This window comes from Felis catus, chromosome E3, assembly GCF_018350175.1.
Source record: "Felis catus isolate Fca126 chromosome E3, F.catus_Fca126_mat1.0, whole genome shotgun sequence".
Lineage (NCBI taxonomy): Eukaryota > Metazoa > Chordata > Mammalia > Carnivora > Felidae > Felis > Felis catus.
In genome coordinates this window covers 1,016,278-1,036,000 of record NC_058383.1, presented here as the reverse complement: position 1 = coordinate 1,036,000, position 19,723 = coordinate 1,016,278, and the positions used below count along the sequence as shown (strand labels likewise).

General features: G+C 62.0%; 3 protein-coding genes across 4 annotated transcripts in view; 1 reads left to right on the top strand and 2 right to left on the bottom strand.

Annotated features, from left to right (window-relative positions):
- Nucleotides 1-19,723, top strand: part of CE3H7orf50 (chromosome E3 C7orf50 homolog) — a 120,196-nt gene that overhangs the window by 47,844 nt on the left and 52,629 nt on the right. The gene's annotated exons all lie outside the window — the stretch shown is intronic.
- On the bottom strand, nt 731-6,264 carry GPER1 (G protein-coupled estrogen receptor 1). The gene is made up of 2 exons (XM_003998386.6): nt 5,305-6,264; nt 731-3,036 (listed from the first exon to the last, which is right to left on the bottom strand). Exon 2 carries the CDS (start codon nt 2,710-2,712, stop codon nt 1,633-1,635), a length of 1,080 nt encoding a protein of 359 aa, XP_003998435.1. The 5' UTR covers nt 2,713-3,036; nt 5,305-6,264; the 3' UTR covers nt 731-1,632.
- Nucleotides 15,189-19,723, bottom strand: part of GPR146 (G protein-coupled receptor 146) — a 31,135-nt gene continuing 26,600 nt past the window's right edge. The window contains exon 5 of the transcript XR_006590991.1: nt 15,189-18,020. The gene's annotated coding sequence lies outside the window, so the exon portion shown is untranslated. The remainder of the gene's footprint in view (nt 18,021-19,723) is intronic.

Below are 19,723 nucleotides of genomic sequence, written 5' to 3'. Positions count from 1 at the left end.
GTGATTTGCACCCATAAAACCCATTTAAACTACAATGGCTCATTTTCCTGTTACCTAACCACTGTCTCACCTCTCCTTCGGGAAGCCTTGCCTGTGTGAAGGTCCTTGAGGGCCCCACTTTTCTGGGGAGGTGGTCCCCTGGGTGGAGTATGTGGGGCAGGAGGAGTAGGGTTCACTTTGATCCTGGCTTAGCCCGCACTGGAGGCCGGGGGCCCCCAACCCCAGCCCGCACTGGAGGCCGGGGGTCCCCAGTCATAGCCCGCATTGGAAGCCACGGCTCCCCAGGCAGCATGGACGGACGGGGCCCCTCTGGCCTCAGCCACGTTGGAAGGCAGGGGCCGTAGCTTGTGCGCATTAGAGGACGGGGTCCCCAGGCTGGCCCGTGTCAGAGGACGGGAAGCCACCCCCACCGAGCTGCCTCAGGAGCACCCTGAGCTACTACAGACTCCACGCCTGATGCGGACAGTACAGAACCTTCTGGAAGAGCCAGGGCATGTGGTCCGTCTGCAGTAAAGCTCACTTTGGCCCCTGGAGGTTGTGCGGCAGTGTCTGACATCTTAGAGATGCCGGGTGCGTGCGGGTGACCGGACGTTGATGCTGACCTCGTGAGTGAGGATGGGCGGTGAGCCCCAGGTGTGTGTTTTCCTCATGAGGAAAGACCGACTGCGCTGCCGGGGCCCCAGCCCGCCCCCTCCCCCCATCCACGGGGAACAACCCAGAGCACTGAGAATCAGCACATGACTATGTTTTATTGACAAGGCCTCACCGTTCCTGGCGGTCGCGAGGTTTTCTCTTCTACATTTTAGGGCGAACGGTTTACACTGCCTTCATCTTCGCCCCCACCGTTGTTCCCAGAGGCCAGCTTTGTACCGCGCACGCTGGCTCCACCCCCCCCCCCCACCTGCCCCTCGCGGTCTCGATCCGTGGTGGCATGGGTGCAGGTAACACCATAAACGGGCAGCGGTGGGCCGGCGACCCAGACAGCAGCGGCGTCCCTGGTTGGAGAAGAACTTTCTGGCAGAGGCAGCTCGGGTGCTCAGGGTCACTTAGCCGGTGACGGCGAGCGGCTGTTCTGAGCGGGCTGCCGGGAGAAGGGCTTCTCCGTTCCTGTCTCGCCCGAGCATACTTGTCTGCACCACACGGAAGCCACGTGCCGCAGACGTGGAGAACGGACCACACCGTCCAAGTCAGATCTGCCCAGCGTGTTCTGTCCAGACTTCTTTTTCCCGAGGGTGGCAGACTTACGGCGGATCGACCTCGAAACTGAGGGATTTCCTCCAAAGCGTCCCCTTCTTTCTGCTTTCATTGGCCGGTGTGAGACACGTCTTCTGCTGCAGGACACAGTGGGTGTGGAGTGGAGGGTGAGCCCACGCTGGTCCCCGTGCCCAGCCGCCAGCGCCGCGAGCTGCCGCCGTGAGCGGGGGTGGGGAGCCCCGGCGCTGTGCGCACGGCCCAGAGTCAAGGTGGCTGGCGGCGAGGGCTCCTCGGAGCCCGGGTGTGCCCGCAGCTGGGGCACGGACGGTCCGGCACGTTCCGACCGGGCTCAGGCCGTGGCGTGCGGCCCAGCCCTTCCTCCGCCTGGCCGCGGGGCCGACTCAGCGTTTGGGCTCCGCCGGTCCGGCTCCGCCGTCTCTACACCGCGCTGCTGAACTTCACGTCTGACTGCTCGGTGCTCTCCGGGATGACCGCCTTCAGGGCAGCGTGGCAGAAGCGGTTCAGGGCCGACACGCTGGTTTTCTGCTCGATGTACAGCCTCAGTTTGTCCCTGAAGGTCTCCCCCAGGAAGCTGTAGATGAGGGGGTTCAGGCAGCTGTTGGAGAAAGCCGCGAGGTTGACAATGTGGCCGGTCAGGGGGTAGGCGTGGCGGAAAGACTGCTGGCAGGGAGCGGCTCCCGGCTGCGTGCGCTGCAGCAGGTGAACGCTGATGAACACGTTCTCGGGCAGCCAGCAGATGAAGAAGACGAGGACCACGGCGAAGATCATGCGGAGGGCTTTCTGCCTCCGGGGGCGCAGGCCTCGGTGCTTGTGAGCCTTGACGAGAACCCGGACGATGAGCGAGTAGCACAGGCCGATGATGGCGAAGGGGATGATGAAGCCCAGGGTGACCTCGAGCCACTGGATCTCCTTGACGTCCGCGAAGCAGAAGCAGACCTCCTCCGTGTGCTGCAGGTGCACCGCGGTGAAGGGCACCAGCGTGGCCGAGACGGAGGCCATCCAGATGAGGCCGCAGCTCAGCCTGGCGTGGTGCTTGGTGCGGAACGGGCCGGAGCGCATGGCCTTGGCCAGGGCGAGGTACCGGTCGAAGCTCATCCACGTGAGGAAGAAGATGCTGCTGTACATGTTGATCTGCAGGAAGAGGGACATGAAGGTACACAGCACGGCGATGTCGTAGTACTGCTCGTCCAGGTTGAACACCTCGATCAGGGAGTCGGCCACCAGGATGAGGTCGGCCGCCGCCAGGTTGATGAAGTACAAGTCGGGGATGGTCATCTTCTCCCGGAAGCTGATGTTCACCACCAGTATCAGGATGTTCCCCACGAAGCCGATGGGGAAGAGGAAGATGGTGTACAGGCAGGACAGGAAAAGCCCGATCACGTACTGCTGGTGCTCGGAGAGCTCGCCCGTCTGGTTTGCCAGGACGCTGCCGGGGAGCGTGCGGGACAGGTTGAGCTCCGGGGAGGTGCCATTGTAAGCGGCCGCGTGCGTCTCCATGCCAGAGATGGGCGCTGGGGGCGTCTCGTCCGTGTCCCCGGGGGCACAGCTGTCAAGGTCTGCCGCACGGCTCACAGAAACCCGACGTGAACAGTCAGTCCGTCTCCGGAAAGACAGGCGATGCTCTGTGAAGTGAGCCAGGCGTTTGCAAAATCCGAACTCCTCCCGGGCAGCACTGGAGGCGGCGCGGGTCTGTTCCGCGGGCAGCCGGGCAGCCGGAAAAGGCCCTCCATGTCCACACCACGGGCGGCGCCTCGCCTGGGCCCCTGGGGGGCGGCGGCCGCTGCGGTCAGGCCCGCCGGGTGGCTCTCACCACCCGCACACCTGAGAGAAAGAGACAGAAGAGCGGTGAGTCTGTGACTCGAGTCTTCATGGCTCTCCGCCAGGACGGACGCCGTGGCGGCGGGTGGCCCGGGGGGACGGGTGGGGTGGGACGTGAGGTCCTGGCGTCTCGGAGATTTGGTTGTCACTGAGCTGAGGGAGAGGAGTTAAGTGCAGAAAGTGCCCCATTTTCTGTCCCCAGGGCTCCCGGGCCGCTCAGTCCGAACCGGAGCCTGGGCGGTGAGTCATGCTAAAGCGCGGTGGACGCCTTTCTTAAAAATAGCCAAATAGCAGGCTTATGAAGTAACGCGGCCGTTGGGTCTGGAACTCTCAGGAAAAGTACTATCTGCCAGCAGAGGAAATCAAATTTATTTCGGCAGCTGTTGGAAGGAGGACCAAGATGGGAAGGGAAAAACCCAGCGTCTGTGAAGACGGCGGGCCCAGGGTGCTTGGAGGAAGCTGGAGGAGAGTCTCTCACGATGCGACAGAAAACAGATCTAGGTTTTCCTGCTCCCCACGCTCGGGTGCCCCCACATGGAACTTTCTTCGTGATATGACCCGAAGGACCGAAAACAGTCCTTGGTTTAGGAAATAGTGTTCACTCAGCGTTTTGATAAACTACCTGAAACAGCGAGTACGTTTCTGCAGTGATGTCTGTAACCTAGAAACTGCGTTAAAAAAGCCTCAGCCGCCCACAGGTCTCATGTCCGAGGCCGCCCACCGCGACCCGGCTCGGCCCGAGAGTCGGGGGGAAGGGAGGGGAGTGCTGTCGGCGGCCGTGTCTGGGCCGCCACCGCTGGGGGTGCTCCCGGCCTCCCGGGGCCGGGGGCCCCCACAGAGGCCGAGGAAGCCGGCCCTGGCGCGTTAAAACGGCCTTGAGTTGTCTTTCTCCCTAGGATTTTTGCTTGACCCTGTGAGACGGTCGGGGATCACTTTCGAAGTGTCGCCCAACCAGACTAGACGCTCACTGAACCCCTGCTCAGAAGTCTTGCTCCAAAGGAAACCCCGAAAAGCAGAGCAGAGAAAGACCAGTCTCGGCCTTCAGGTCAGATAGTGATCGAGAAGCGTTCGGCCAGCTTTGCTCGGCGGGAGTGGAGACGTCTGTGCTCTGTGTTGTGTCGTGTGTAGCAGATAATGCCAGCGTGGACCTCATGAATGTCTAGCGTTTAAAGCCTCTCTCGGTAACTTGTCTGTAAGGAGCACGCAGAGCGCTTGTTTGGCTCTCTAAGCACGGAAACCTGGGCCGCTTCCGACCGTCTTCAGAGGAAGACACGGTGAGGGGCCCTCGGCGCGCGCTTCCCGTCGTCGTCGACATAGGCTGCGCGGCAGTTTTAAAGTGAGTCCTCTGCGCCTTTCCCACGCACGTGAACCCGCTGATCCTTGACAAATACTCTTATTGTCACCGTGCTGTAATGACGGGACGCGGGAACGAGTATGAGCTGGCTACTGACACAGCACCCTCGCGAAGGTGGACTGTGGATGTGTAAAGGCGAGTGTCATTGTGGTCTCGTTTTGGTTCGAGTTTCCACTGCCTGTCCAGCTCTAGAAAACTAAAACCAGGGGCTCAGTCGGTTGGGCGTCCGACTTCGGCTCTGGTCACGATGTCGCAGTTCGTGGGTTTGAGCCCCGCGTCGGGCTCTGGGCTGACAGCTCGGAGCCTGGATGCTGCTTGGGATTCTGTGTCTCCCCGTTCCCCCTCCCCCCTCTCTCTCTACCCTCCTCAGCTCATGCTCCGTCTCAAAAATGAATAAACATTAAAAAAAATTAAAAAAAAAAAAAGAAAACTAAAACCACATTTTGTCAGGCCAGCTGGGTGTGTATCTTTGTGAAGGAACACCGGTCCACCCGGCCGTGTCGCCGGGCAAGCGTTTTCGTTGACTGGCTAACGTCCTAACCGGAGGCAGGGCCTCGCTTGACCAACCTAGCGACAGAGCGCCGGGGAGTCGGGGGACTGCCGCGCTGGGCACGCGTTACAGAAAGGACCTTTGCAAAGCCTCCACCCCGCAGCCCCGCTGGGACTGAGCCAGGTGCGGGTTCGTGTGCGGAGTAGAGGCTTTGTAGCCTCGGTGCCTCTCTCACCGCAGGGTGGCCTGTGTGCCCCCATCTGCGTCCAGCTGTGACCACAGCGTGCCGCACCTGACGCGGGCCCACCGAGCCGGGCCCGCCCTCGGTCTCCCCTCCCGTGATGGAAGAGGCTGCACGGCGGGTCCGCGGACTCCCACCGCAGCACCGACCCGAACGCAGAACCGGGAACCCGGGACCGAGACTCACCTGCGATGCAGCCGCCCACCCCAGCCCAGGCCGGCTCTGCGCAGGCCCTTCTCGTGTCCCTGGGAGGGCTTGTCGGCCGGCCTCGGCGGGTGCACTCCCGGCAGGCTGGAGGTACGGCCGAGACTCTCCCTCGGGTGGCGGGGATTCTGGCCTCGCTTCCCCCCGTCGAAGAATGCCGGAGCGGTGGTCCTGCAAGGGGACGCCTGCCTGGGGCACGAGGCCGACCGGCCAGAACGCCCGTCATTGCTGCGGACTCGGAGGCACCGCTGGCTTTATAGGCTTCCCAGGGCCGCCCATTGTGGCCTGCTGGACGGCCTCCCGAGGAGGCCGGCGTTAACCATTTTTTTGCCGGCTACTTTTCGCCCACGCCGTGGCAGTGAGCCCAGGCCCACCATGCATTTTTATGGAAGTTTCCAGACTTAACTGCTTTTCCTCACCCGCTGATTCGGCTTTCTTGAGTTTGAAAGCATCGTTAAGTAGGTTTTATATACCTTTTAGGTGATGACCCATCGTCACCTACTGGAACTTAAATACCCTTGCTTGTTTTTAAAACTAAACGGTAAATTTCCTGAACCTACAGAGTAGTGTGCAGATTATACAGAGAATTTAACCTAGGAATTTCACAAAGGCATTTGCAGAAAGAAATTTAAACGTAAGATATAGCAGGTATTTGGGGCAAGCACGTTAGGAAGCAGAGTGGTTTCTCTGCCGTGGGGATGAATCGTGTCTCCTCTCTCTCCTTCCCTTTACTCTGGAAACCGCCGGAGTGCACCTGCCCTGCAGGCTCTGTGACCAGCCACGGCCACAGCCCTTGTGCGGGGGGGGGAGGGGGTGGCCTCGGTCCCCAGTCCCAGGGCCTGACCGCCCCGCGAGTAGCTGCTGTCTCCCGGCACCCCGGCGGCCTGGAGAGAGGCTGGCAGAGCCGCCCCGTCCCCAGGCGCGTTCCCAGGCGCGCGCGTCGGGTCTGGAGGGCCTCTAGGACCTGCGGGCCCTGGCTGCATGCACCAGCTAATGCGGTTGTCAGGGACATCACATTTTCGTTGATCTCGTACCTCCCTCTTGGTGGCTTTTTTCTTTTTAAGTCCTTTCGAAGTTGTGAGATTGAAAACTGAGGGCCATCTTTCGTATTTCTGAGCGTGAATGAACCAGATGGCAGCAGCTGGCACCGTGGAGGCTGCCGTGTGCTCCTCCCGGAGGGGAGAGAGGCTGGTTTCAGGCTGGAAACGGAGGCGTCTGGCGGCCCGCGGGTCGTCGGCACTGGGCGCCCCTCCGGTCACCTGCACGGTGGCGGCTAGCGTGGCCCCCCTTCACGGTCTGTTTTTACAGAGCCTGTTTCAAACGAGCTTGAAGGTGTTTTGAATGATCATAGCTTCACATCTTTCAGATATTTGTTTTGGGAAATATACACGTTTATCAACAGAGAATGCTGTGTTAAATTTCTTTGGGATAAATCTTTAACACCCAGCGTTGTTTCCGACTTAGGATCGAGCCATGATCCTGATCTGTTAGCTTCTTACAGTTTTGAATGACATCGTGACATCGCGGATGCCATTGTGAGCTGAGACCTACTTCAGCCGGCCGCTCCCTCGCACGATTGCGACGCTGCAAGTGCCCAAGGACACCATTTTGAAAGAAATGGGTCATGAGAAAGTTAAAACTTCTTCTTGAGTTAAAAGTAAATAAATAAAATAAAAACCTAAGCCTTGAAATAGCCAAGACACGTCACGTAAAAACAGCCGCGGACTGCTCGCCCCAGCCCGTGGCCTGCTGGCCCGCGGTCCCACTGGGCCCCGTGGCCCGGGAGGACCTCCCGGTAGCTCCGGGGGTCCCCTCTGCGCGCCCTGCTGAGTTCACAGCGAGCTGGAGGGCCCTGAGGCCGGCCCGCTGACGCGGACGAGCCTGGGGCTGCCAGGTCTCAGGGCACCAGAGGTGGTCACCTGTCGGCCCTCGCGACTACTTAGCATAAGGGACAGAACCCTGCTTTTAGGGTTTCAGTCCACTGAACCCGAGCTGGCGTTTGCGTGGCCAGGGATGAGAGCATCTCGCGGACGTCTTGTAATGCGTGGGGACTTCCTGTGAATTTAAAAATCTCCCCTTACAGAGCGTTCACGCGAGGCTTCATTTGCTAAGCGCTGAGCGTGTTGCATCCGCTGGCCCATGTAACCCTCGCCGAGCACCCAGTGCTGCCCGCGTGAGAAGCCTGAGCTCAGGCACGGTGGCCTAAGCCTCAGTCTGGCCACTCTGAGGCCCAGGGTCCTCACTGGCACACAGCGTGCTTCCCACGTGGCTGGTGCCCTGTAACAGGATGGTCTCAGTGCTGAACTGGACTCGTTTGCAGGTTTTTCTGTCCGTCCCCAGGATGGGATGATAGGGAAACGTCAAAGGAAATCAAGTCTGGTCAGCTTTCATTTAGTTAAATTTGCAGATGCAGCTCGGTAACGGGCATGGTGCAGAGCACAGACATGTAGTAAAGCCAGGAGGCCTGCCTGGCTGAGGGGACCCCGGGAACCCTCACCCTCATTCCCAGGTGCTCCAGGTCCAGCGCTGTCTGCGTGCGGCGGTCGACCTTCCCCACGTCCCCACCCCTGCCAGCCCTGCTCCTCTGTGACAAAGAATTGTGCCCCCACCCGCAGAGGGACCCCTGAGGTGCAACGCAGCACCCCGGAGGGAGGACGCCCAGTCTCTGAATTGCCAGGCCCTGCTTTCTCCCTCTGCGGTCAGCCGCCCCATGACCCTGGGTAAAGTGGGGGTGCAGGGGGGTGTGGTTGGAGCTGCATGATGCTGGACACCCGCCTTCTGTCGTCCTTGTCCTCGGGTGGGGTCCTTCCGTCACCAGGCGGCCTGCCTCACCAGACGCCGGCACGGTCCCGGACGGCTGGGCCCCCATTTCCCGTGGCTGCCACAGGGAGAGCGCGTGTCCATCCAAGGGGTTCGCAGGGCAGCCAGCGGGACTCGGCTCACGGTTGGGACCCCGAGCGACGTGGCTGCCAAGCGTCAGAGCCCGTCGTTGGTGGGAAGCACAGCCCGGCCGGTGCGCTGCTTGGGGGAGGGGTTAGCGGGGGGGGGGGGGGCAGGCGGGCGACACCGCCCACACTGCCTTTCGTGCATTTTCTCTGCTTAGCCGAGCTGGGGGAAGCCGGGAGCCCCTGCCCGTGCCTGGGCAGTAGGTTTCTTTGAGACACTTATGAAGCCCTTCTGGGTCTCGTCCTCACGAGACCTAACCCTAACCCTAACCCTGAGCACTCAGGCAAGCACCACCTCTGTGAAGACCGAGGCCGGGCCTAGAGCGGTGGGGACACGAGCGTGGCCGAGGATCGCTGCACATGCTCCCCTCGGGGAAGCCGAGGGGCTCAGTCTGCTGCAGGCTGGCCGGGCGAGGAGTGGGCGGTTAGGAAACACTGCAGGCCCGCCTCGAGTCCGCAGACATCGGCCGGGGCCGAGTGTCAGAACCTGGCGTTCTGGATGAGCCGGGGGGAGGGGGGGGCGCCCACCGGGCACCCCCTCCCGTTTGAGCTCTGCGCCCGTGCCCGCGGGAGCGTGCGCGTCGGCACGGCCATCCGTGCGACCCCGGCGGCAGGCAGTCCTGGGTGCGTACAAAGGTGTGTGTCCGGACCGGGGCGCGCCAAACGGACGCCATCTGCGCGGAGGCTGTTCCTTAGAGAAAAATCGACGGGAGTCCGCAGACCCGCCATGCGGCCTCTTCCGTCACGGGGAGGGATCGTAGGTGTCCAGGTGCCGGCCGGCCTCCGCGCAGCCTCGCTCCCCACTCACCCTCGGGCACTTTGTGACACCGTGAAGGCGCGGTCCCCATGGTTTCGCTGCTGTTGACTCTTTGGACAGCTGGGCCCCTCTCGGCCGTTGCCCGGAGCTCTCTGCACATTTCCTCCAGTCCTTTGAGAGCGAGGTGCCAGCGCCGGCCGGAGCGCAGCGCGTGAGGCTCGCACAGGTTAGGGATGGACAGCGCACACGCGGTTCCGCCTGGGGCCGTCCGCCAGTGGCACGTCCTAGGAGGTCTTGCTGGAGACCTGGGTCGACCTGGCTCGTCAGGGAGAGGCTCAGAGCTGGAGGAAGTGGCTTCCCCCCCCTCCCCCCACCCCTCAGTTCTGACTCATCCTTGTGAAATCGAGCTCTCCTGTCAGCCTCCTGGGTGCACGTCTCACCCCACTGCTGGAAACCACGATTCTGCACGCTGCCTTGCTTCTCTGTGGTTCCTGACCCTTCTCTTAGTTCTGTCCTTGAAAAGCTCCTGTGGTCAGTGTGTCCCATCTGTCCCCGGATGGGGGGGTCAGCGGACAAGACCTGCATGGCACGTGCGACAGCCGCCCGTCCCCACGGGGCCTGCTGTTCCTGGGGCACCTTCATGTTCCAGGGGACCGGCTTCCCCACCTCCTCTCCGGTCAGAGCAGGACCTCCTGGTGTCTCAGACGTTGGGCCTCTTTATACGATTTGTTTAAAGAAAGGATCCTACCACTCGAAAGAAAACGTTTGAGAACCACCCACTGACATTCCTGTGGCTGGGTTCTAAAACTACCCCTTTAGCCAGAATGCTGAGAAACTCAGTGGGATCAGATGCTCTAGGCCTGGTTTCCATGTCTGCTGTCCCAGCCCCAGTCAGCCGTTTCTCTGAAGAGCGCCGAACACCCGTGAGCCTCACCCCTCCTTCGGGTCGCAAACTCACAGGCTGTCGGTGTCTGTTACTATGTATTTGTACATTAATTAGGTCCTTCCGCCTCTGGCCGTGAATGAGTAACGTAAGGGGGCTTGCCATAAGCCATCAAAAGCTGGATAAAATAAAAGATTAAGCTGTTTTGAGACGTTGGGACGGTAGGCAGTGCGGGACCGTGGCCTCTGAGGAGGAAGCGAGTGCAGTGAGCCCCTGTTCTCACCCGGGCACCCGTCCGGAGTCAGGAGGGGTTCCTAGCAGCGCAGGATGACCGGACCACGTTGAGGGGACGGGATTGGATTTCTGGAAGCCTGAGGGAGCTGGAATTGGCAGGAGACCGGGCTGGGGAGTGGGGAGCCACGCTGAGAAAGGGCCCCCGAGGTCTGGAGAGTTGAACATGTCTGCGTGCAGAGTGCAGACAGTTGAGGCCGAGCTAGGAGCAACCAGAGGCCACAAGCTGACCAGCTCCCAGAGTGTGCATCACGCTGGTCCGTGTCCTAATTCGCTGGTCGGGAGAGAGGTGTTTTTGAGCGTTTACGACAAAGAGGAGAGACGGGGTGCTTGAGTATTTAGGCCCCTCCAGACCTCACTAACAAAGCTTAAACACAGCTCTCCAGAGAATCCCGCAGATCTACAAGGAGCAAAGTGTCCTCCAGAGTGAACTTCAGTCCTTTTTAAAAAGGCGAGCCTGAGTGTGAAGTTCAACACTCAACAAGGGATGTTCACAACGTCCAGCATCCGATCCAGTAAAAAATTATTATATCGCATGGGAAGGAGCGGCCCTCACACGTCAGCCGGGATGCCCTTTGTCCTGCTTGAGCCTCCTGGAGGGAGGGAGCGTCTTCCCTTCCAGGGGCTCCCAACTTCCTTGTTCGCCCCCTGCCAGCCTCTCCGGACGTGCGGGCGTGGGACTCACACCTGCCTGCCGCCCACGGCACAGGCCGTGTGGGTGTGCCAGCGCACAGAGGAGCAGAAACGGAAGGGGAGGGATTGTTTAAGCATGAAGTGTTTTAATGGCATGTTACAGAAGCTCCTTAACCACACGGCCCAAATCCTGTTTTTGCAAAGAAGTGGCATCAGCATTGAAGACAGGCTTGCAGACGGCACGCCTTGGCCGTTAGCTTGCAGAGGAACGTAAAATATCCCTAAGAGTGGAAGCCATCCAGACAAAGCAGTGTTACTCAGCCCCGGAAAGAAGGGAGCCGCGAAGCCAACAACGACGCGGAGGCACCTTCGATCCAGGTTACTGCGTGAAGGAAGCCAGTCTGGAAAGGCCGCACCCTGGGTGATCCCAGCCGAGTGGCCTTCTGGGAAAGGCAGGGCCAGGGAGCCGGTAGAGGACGGGTGGGTGTCGGGGGGGAAGGCAGGGGTGGATAGGCAGGGCACGGGGGGGGGGGTCTTAGGGCAGTGGGCACTCTCTGTGATGCCTTAATGAAGGACACATGTCAGTATAGGTCTGTCTACACCCCAGGAGCGAGCCCACATGGGAACTGGGACTCTGGGTGACGGTGACGTGTCAATATAGGTCCATCCCATCTATGTTGTGACAAACGCTCCGTCCGGTGGGGGTGTCACTGCGGGGAGGGTGTGTGGGTGTTCCCTCCATTCCCTCTCAGTTCAGTTGCAAACCCAGTAAAATTGCCCTGAACAGTAAAGTTTTGGTAAAAAATCAAAGCTCTCTAAGGCATGGGTTTGCTACAACCAGAGAGACACCTTCCCTTTGCCCGTCTCCTTTCTCTGTTCAACCAAGAAAATCTTGGGTTTTGTTTTTGTTTTTTAATCTTTATTTTTGAGACAGAGTGCAAGCGGGGGCGGGGCAAAGAGAGAGGGAGACACAGAATCCCAAGCAGGCTCCAGGCTCTGAGCTGTCGGCACAGAGCCCGACACGGGGCTCGAACTCACGGACTGTGAGATCATGACCCTGAACCGAAGTCGGACGCTTAACCGACGGAGCCACCCAGGCACCCCAACCAGGAAGATCTTAATATAAATGTAGCAAGAATGGTAAACGTACATTTTGGATTAAGATTAATCATTGAACCTCGTATTTTATGTTTCATATGTTACCAGCCTTTCTGCGAATAATGTCAAATACAGCAGGGGAGGCTTTAGGCACAGAGCTTTTCGCGGGCCACCCAGAGCTCCTGGCGGTGGGCACTGGCTGCCTGCCAGGCCACAGCGGGGCAGGAAGCGTCTCGTGATGCTTTATCAGCACACGGGTGACACTCTCGGACTCCGCCGATGGTGGCAAATTTAGAAAGATCAAAGCAAACTTCTTTGCTCTTGGTGCTACTTGCGTAGGCCAAACTCTCTCGGTGTTAAAGGGTAACCAGGTAAGAGCCCTTCAGGGCCAGATTATAACACGGCCATAAATTCTGCCGTTGTCGTCGTCTGACCGGGGTAGGGCTAGAGACCGGTGCCGGCCAGCGGACACGCTAACCATGGAATCACCCATTAGAATTGAGGACCTGTCAGCCCAGTCAGATGTGTCCAGCCGGCTCCTGCCCCGACACTCACTGCACCCTGGATTCGCAGGGTTTCCTGTCACTGCAAAGCCTTGGTTTGAGCCAAGCTCTGGAGCGTGTGCGTAAGTGGAGCCGAATGCCAGGAAGCTCGTTCTCCGCGCCTTCAGATGATCCTGTTCCCTACCCGCCAGGCACACCCCCTCATCGCCCGTCTTGCTTGTCTGCTGCATCGCCTCCCCACCCCCCCCCCCCAATTCTCTTCAGGGACAAGCCGTCCCGGGCCTCTCCCTTCCGTCACCACCGGGCGAGGCCTGGGTGAGGTGCTCCGGGATGCTGAGCAGGGCCGGCCTGCGGGGCCCCTGGAGGAGGAGGCCAGCCAGGGAAGTCACACGGCTCTCCCCAAACAGGACCCGCTCCGCAGGGCTCGTGAGGAGCTCGTCCCCGGGCGAGCCCCCGTCCCTCTGCAGCGTTAGCCGGGCCTGCCACAGGAGTGCGGGTCGTACGCCGGCCGGCGGACAGACGCGCTCGGGGCGGTGGCCGGGACCACGGGGGGAGCAGGGGCCGCGTCCCTCCGGGGAGGGGCTGCCCACTGGCCGGCCCGAAGCCCAGGCTGACCTTCACGACTTCATACTCGGGCCGGGCGGTCGGCGGGTCTCCCTGGCACAGAGTGGCTTCGTACGGCACCCCGGACGTGCCCAGCGGGGCCACCGGCCCCGGGGAGCTGCAGGGGGCGCAGCCCACCGCGGCAGCCGGGCTCGCCGCAGGCCCGTGGGCACCCTTGGCAGCCGGGCGCAGGCGGGGCGGAGAACCCCGCGGCAAGAACTTGAAGGGCATCACCAGCCGCAAGTACCGCGCGTCGAAGTAGCGGATGCGGGCCGCGAAGGAGAGGACGGCACAGCCCGGGTTGCTGGCGGCACTGAGCGAGAGCAGCGTCACCAGCACCTTGGTGACAGCGGGGTGTGGCCGGAACGCACACAGGCCGCCCCGCCAGCCTCGGCCCTTTGTGGTCAGGCCGAAGAGCCCGGACGCACGGGGCCACGTAGACGCGCAGGCGCCTGGAGAGACGTTCTGTGCGGCGAAGACGTCTTCCACCGCCGTGGGGACGCGGCTCGGGTGCCGGGTGGTTCCCGTGGGGTCACCGTGGGGTCCCGCCAAGGGGTCAGGGGCTGTGTCTGTAGGAGGGGCCCCCACCAAGATGAGTGGGCACGGGGATTGGTGTGGCAGCCCCCTTCCCTACGCGGGGCGCCCTGGAGCAGGGGCCTGGGTGCCTGTGACACTGGGCAGGGGTGCAAGGACGTGCCCACCCCGCTTTCCAGACGGCCCCTCGGCCCCTCATCTCCAACGTCAGCAGGACCGTTCTCGGCATGAGAGAAACGCCTTCTCCGAATGAGGTTACGTCCAAGCCCCGTCCCGAAGCGTGTGCACCAGGAACCTTGATCCCCCAAGCAGCTGGAGGACCCGGTCCGGAGCCCCGCCAGCAAATCGCGCTCACTTCGGCCGGGGCTCTGCCTCGTGGCAGAACGGCCGCAGTCCGCACGGTCGTGAACCACGTCGTCCAGCTTCTGGACCCAGAAAAATTCTGATGGACTCTGGCCTGAGGGGACCGTGCTCGTAGCGCCCCCCCCCCCCCCCCCCCCCGTAAAGACTGAAACGTGGTGCGCCCTGGCCGCTGCCCCCAGGGCCTCCGGGGGAGGGGGGGCCCTTGCGCTCAAGGCCGGGAGCTGTCTTACTGCCTCCGGGCTGTGAAGTCCTGAGTCGGGGCTTTAAGTGACAGTGCCGTCAGGCTCGCAGCCTTCCCAGCCGGTCCTTTGTCACAGAAATAATTCCGTTTCCATGGACGTGTGTCCTCCCCGTTAAACTTTAGCTAAATAGCAGGTGAGGCTGCTCATTCTTCGAAGGAAGGCGAAGGAATAAAACCGGGAAGTTGATGTTAATGGAAGGCTCCCGGGTGGGCCTGGCCCCACCGCCAGCTGTCATTTTCTCTGCGCGGCGCCCCGAGGGCCCGGCTGGCAGAGCCACGCGGTGTGGCCACCCTCGGCCAGCACGTGATTCAGAAGTAGAGCGCGCAGGTGAACGGCCTTTCCTCCCGCCACACGAGGGCGGTCTGAATAACACCCCGTTTACTAGACTCGCAGGTTGTCTCGCGCGGCGTCTTCGCACACGCAGACTCCTCGGGGCTCTCCTCCTTGCCCCCTGACGCCCCCCGGCGCCTCACCTGGGTGACAGCTGTGGGGTGCACCGTCCGGGGGCTGGGGGGGACGCCTCGTGTGCTCGCTTGATGTGGCGCACGGACAGCTCTGCCTGCGGACCGACCCTGCTCTGACCGCTGCTCCGCACCCCACCTCGGCGCCCCTCCTCTGCACCCCTGCTCCTCGCCCCACCTGTGCACCACTGCTCCGTGTCCCTGCTCCGCACCCCTCCCCTGCACCCCTGCTCCGCACCCCACCTCCACACCCCTGCTCTGCGCCCCACCTCCGCACCCCTGCTCCGTGTCCCTGCTCTGCACCCCTCCCCTGCACCCCACCTCCACACCCCATCTCCGCACCCCACCTCCGCATCCCTGCTCCACACCCCTGCTCCGCACCCCACCCCGACGCGACGTGAGCGCACATGTTCCCCAGGCGCCCATCTGGCCGGCTTTGTCCGAGAGATACGGTAAATCATGATGTTGTCCATTGCTGCTGCTTATGGTGATGAGTGATTCCCGGGCCGCTGAGGGGCCTCACAATTAAGAATAGTGGCCGGACTGAGAGGAAGTGATTCGGCATGTTAATCTTTAATTAAGGCAAATTGGAAAGCAGATCCTGTGAACATTGACCACAGGTCAGGAAACGCATTAGGCTGTCCCCGTGTCCGATCCCTACAGCTGACCAGTGTTCCGGGCACTTCCTGGGGCGAAGCGTATCGTCTTTGCCGGTGGTTTCGGGGGCATTCGTTGTCAGAGGCCCCCTGGCTTGTGCCAGTGCACTCGGTCATCTGATTTGGTGGCCGGGCTCTGGGTCACCCAGCCAGGAGGACGGAGGCCTTGAGAGCTCGTCCCAGGCTCGTCAGCCTGTCGACTGCTTCTCGCCTCGCCCTGCGCTTTTCTCCAGAAGCAGGGGGCCTTCCTTGGGGCCGAGGGGGCTCCAGCCTCACCGTGTCGTCCGCGGGGCGGGGCCGTGTGCCGGCCTCCATGCTTGCTCGTGTCCGTAGACCACCCGCCTGCTCGCCAGGCTCCAGGACAGCCCCTTCCCAGGCAGGGGGACATTCAAGGAAAGGAAGGCCCCAGTGTGTCCCAGCAGCACACAAAGCAGGGTTAATTCCAGGATTTGGCTGTCACAGCTGCTTTACGGTTTTTATACACGAACGTACATTTTTACAGGCAAGCGTAGTAGTTTTTCCCCTTGGGTGGATACTTATAAGCGGGAACGCGAGGTTTTCTTGTTTGTTGTTAAATTTTCCGTCTGATAAATGTGACGTTACGCGTTGCAAAGACGAGGCGTATGGTGTGTTCCTGTGAGGAGAGTCCCGCCGTGGTGGTGTTGGCGAGGCCTCCCGTCATCCTGTCTGCGGTCGTCAGCTGTACGCTGGGTCTCTGTCGCCTTTGTCGCCTCCCGTTCACGTGTGTGTCCTTACACGTCGTTCGTTTTACTCCCACCCCCCTCCCTCCATAACCACCGTCTCCCTGGTCTTTTTCTTTCAAAAAGTTTATTTCAAAAGACGGAGAAGCGTGTGAGCAGGGGAGGGGCAGGAAGAGGGAGAGAGAATCCCACGCAGGCTCCGCCCAACCCTGGGCTCCACCACAAGCCCTGAGACCGTGACCTGAGCCCACACCAGCACTCTGAGCCACCCAGGTCCCTGCCATTTTTTTACAGTAGGTTTAACCTCCCTAGCTTCCACGTGTGTGTGAGTCACGCAGGGCTTGTCCTCTGATTTGCCTCGCTGAGCGTGGCGCGTGGCCGGTCCGTGTGCCGATCCACGTCACGGGTGGATGCCGTCCCGCTGTGCGCGTGCGCCGTGTCTTCCTGCGCCGCGCACCTGTCGATGAGCTCGGACTGTTTCTAACCTGCCGTGAGGCCGCCCGCGTCGGTCCGCGAGGCCGTGCTGTTTGGCTTCCCTGCCAGAACCTGCACTTCCCACCCCTGTGCTAAAGCCCAGATCTCACCTGAGACCGAATTCCCTGGGGACGAGCCGACCCTCCAGGACCGCCCGTGCTTTGTTCCAGTGCCAGTTTTGGGCTGAGAACCAGAGCTTCTGGGGCCCTTTTCTGAGCCACGAGGAAGGGCTGCCAAGGTCCAGCTCCAGGGTCCCCGGGGAGCTGGCCAAGGCCAGAGCCTTGAGAATTTTGTGTCCTTTACAGAAGCTCGTGGCTGTAGCTCCTCGGAAAGTCTTCCAGGATGGGAGGAGGGTTGGTGCGCGGGGCTCCCTCGTCCTCCCGGAGCGGGGCTCTGGCCGGTGGTGCAGCCTGTGCTTCCCCGGGCCGTCCCCCTGCGGCCGCCTCCGCCCCCCTGGCTGCATCGTTAGGGACCCGCGTGCCGTGGTTGAGTCTCCCTCCCATCCCTGGGGGCTGCGCTGGGCGCACTCGGGTCCCCGCTTCTGCGTGGTCCTCGTCATCCCCCCGGATGAGCAGTGGCTCCAGGGCTGTGAGCCCGCTGCGGACCTCTGCCTGGTCTCTGGGTTTTCGCTCTCGTGTTTGTGTTTTGCTGGGTCCTTTCCAGTCCTGTGCCCGTCTCACAGGTGATCTGGGAAGGTCATAAGCTGCTTCTCTGTGTGGAAAGAGCACGAGCCTTTGAGGTCAGATGGGGGTGCGCTGCGTCTCCTGGGGGGAGGTGTGTGCACGTGTGCGCGTAAGCGTGTCCCCTGGAGGCAGCGTCCCGGGTGATTCCTCTGTGCTCTCAGCCCGGCTGGCCAGCGGGCATACACCACCCCCTCGATGCCCCGTGTCGCCGTGCCTGCAGCCCCGTGGGTCCCACAGGTGAACCTTCGGACACTTGTCACTCGGGGCGCCACCGTCTCCGGGCGCCGTGGCGTCTCCACCAGCTCGTGGCTTGGCAGGTGTGTGAGCGTGTGGTGGCCGCGTTACACGCTCTGTGTCGATCTGATGGCAGGAAGGTGGGCAGACGTTGAGTTACAGGATGGAGCACGTCGACGGCCTCTTGCCCCGCCCGGGCCCTCGGGAGGATTCCTTCCCGCGGTGTCCCGAGGCGCCAAGCCCTTCTCCCTCTTGGCCAGCTCCTCCCTCCCTGGCTCCCGCGCTCCCTCTGGCAGGACTTGGCTTCTTTAGCGCCTTCTGGTCTTGGCTGCATAAATGTTTCCATCCCAGTCTCCTGTGCTCCCTGCAGACTGGGAGCCCTGGGGCCCGATGAGTCACCGTGCAGCCCATCCGTGGCCAGGCCCTGCGCCGCCGTCCAGCCCGGCCCGCTTGACGGAGGCGTGGCGTGGAGGGCGTGAGCTTTCGTGGACCCGTGGGCTGGGACGGGAACATGAGGGGCAGTGTGGCTGCTGGCCCACATCCTTCTGTGGGGACCTGCTGCCGGGCAGCCCCCTCGTCCCCATCCTGGTCGCCTGAAGACGCAAATTCCTGAACTGTCCGGAGTGTCGCCTGTGGCCTGTGGGGAAAATAACCTCCTTAAAAGGGTGAAGAGTGAAGGTTTCTTTCCATTTTCCTCCATTTGAGTCTCCTGAGACCTTCTTCGTCTCTCCCGGACACACTTGATGTGCAGATACCTGCCTCCGGGAGACACACGCGGGCGCACCCCCCCCCCCCCCCCCAGGGCACGCAGCTCAGGCCCCTCTGACCTGGAGGGAGCACCCGTTCTAACACAGTGGGCGGACGCCCCGTCTCGCCTCTGTCCCTGCAGCCTTCGTGGGCACCTCTGTGTCTCTGCGTAGCTGGGAGGCCAGACCACACCTGTGGAAGGGCTTGCCCCTCCTGTGAGGGCAGGCCTGGCTCTGGGCGCTCCTGTGATCTCTCTCTGACCCTGGGCACGCTTCCCCTGGGTCCCCTTGGCTCTGCAGCAGCGGGCTGGCAGAGACACAGTGAGTGGAGGGCCCCATCCTGGAAAGGCCCATCCTTTCAGTCCCCTGTGAGAAGCTTCCCCACCCCCACCCCCGGTCTGAATGGTTCTCAGGGCAGAGACGACGGGGATCTCCCAGCTTAGGGGCACTCGTTTGTGTCCACCGGAAGCCCCGGGGGCCTTGCGTTTGCCGGCACTTTCCATCTAGCGTGCCCAGGACAGCCTCTCCTCCCCAAAGCTGAGCCTGGGAGAGCTGGTTTTGCAAACCCACCCGTGGTTTGGAGATGCACCCTCCATCCACGTGGCCCTGGCGGCTGGGCGCCGTGGCCCTGCCCTCGTGGGCCATCAGGGCCGTAGCTCGAGAGAACCTGTAGCTGGAGCCCGGTTGGACAGGGCTGGTGGCCCCGTGAGTGAGACCGTGAGCCCCACAGAGCTTCGCGGCAGAGGGCACTGTGCGGCCTGCTGTGGGGTCTGGGGCTGGCTGGGTGATCTGGAGGAGGGTGGGCGAGGGAGGAGGCACCCGTTTTGACCAGATGGGAGGGTGTTGGTGTTCCGCGACCTTACGTTGTCTGCTTCCTGCCGGTCCCAGGACCACGTCCGATGCTGGCTCTCAGGGTGCGTGTCGCCCTCTTAGGGCCAGACTGGCCATCAGACTCTTATTTCTGTCCTCCCCCACGTGGCCACTGCAGTGTCCTGTGTCCTGGACTGCGGTGGGGGACCCTCGGCACCTCATAGCCAGCCAGCCGCCTGGTGACGGGGTGCTGGGGCCACTGTGCGGCCCTGCACACCTCTCCCCTGCAGTCTCTGCTCTGCCGTCACTACCTTTCACGTCTGGCCCGGCCCTCTGCTGCCCTGACCCTCCTCGGGCTCCCGGCCGAGCCTGACTGGGAGCCGCCTGCCCCCTCAGGGTCCCGCGCGGGACCCAGCCCTGTCCCCAGAGGTCGGAGGCTCGGCCCCTGGGCTTCCGTCATCGCCCTGTCCCAGCAGCAGGGGAACGCTGGCGCTCTGTGGGCTGGGAGGCCCAGCTTTTCGCACCGTGGCTCTGTGATCTTGGACAAAGTGATCAGCCCGTGCGTGTACATCACCACCCACCATCTTTATGAGGATTTTGTCAGACGGGGTGGTGTGTGGGGGCGCCCGGTTCCCTCCCGCTTACGGAGAGGATTCAGCTGGTGGGGGGACCCTTTCTTTCCACACCACACTGAGCGTCACCTGAACACAAAGCCCGCCTTGTGCGGAAGCCTGGCCGCCCCTGCTCGTGTTGAAAACTTGAACCTTCCTTCCCAGGCCTCTGG

Excerpts from the sequence above, each read along its gene's own strand:
- GPER1 (XM_003998386.6), bottom strand. The coding sequence starts at position 2,712 with ATGGAGACGCACGCGGCCGCTTACAATGGCACCTCCCCGGAGCTCAAC.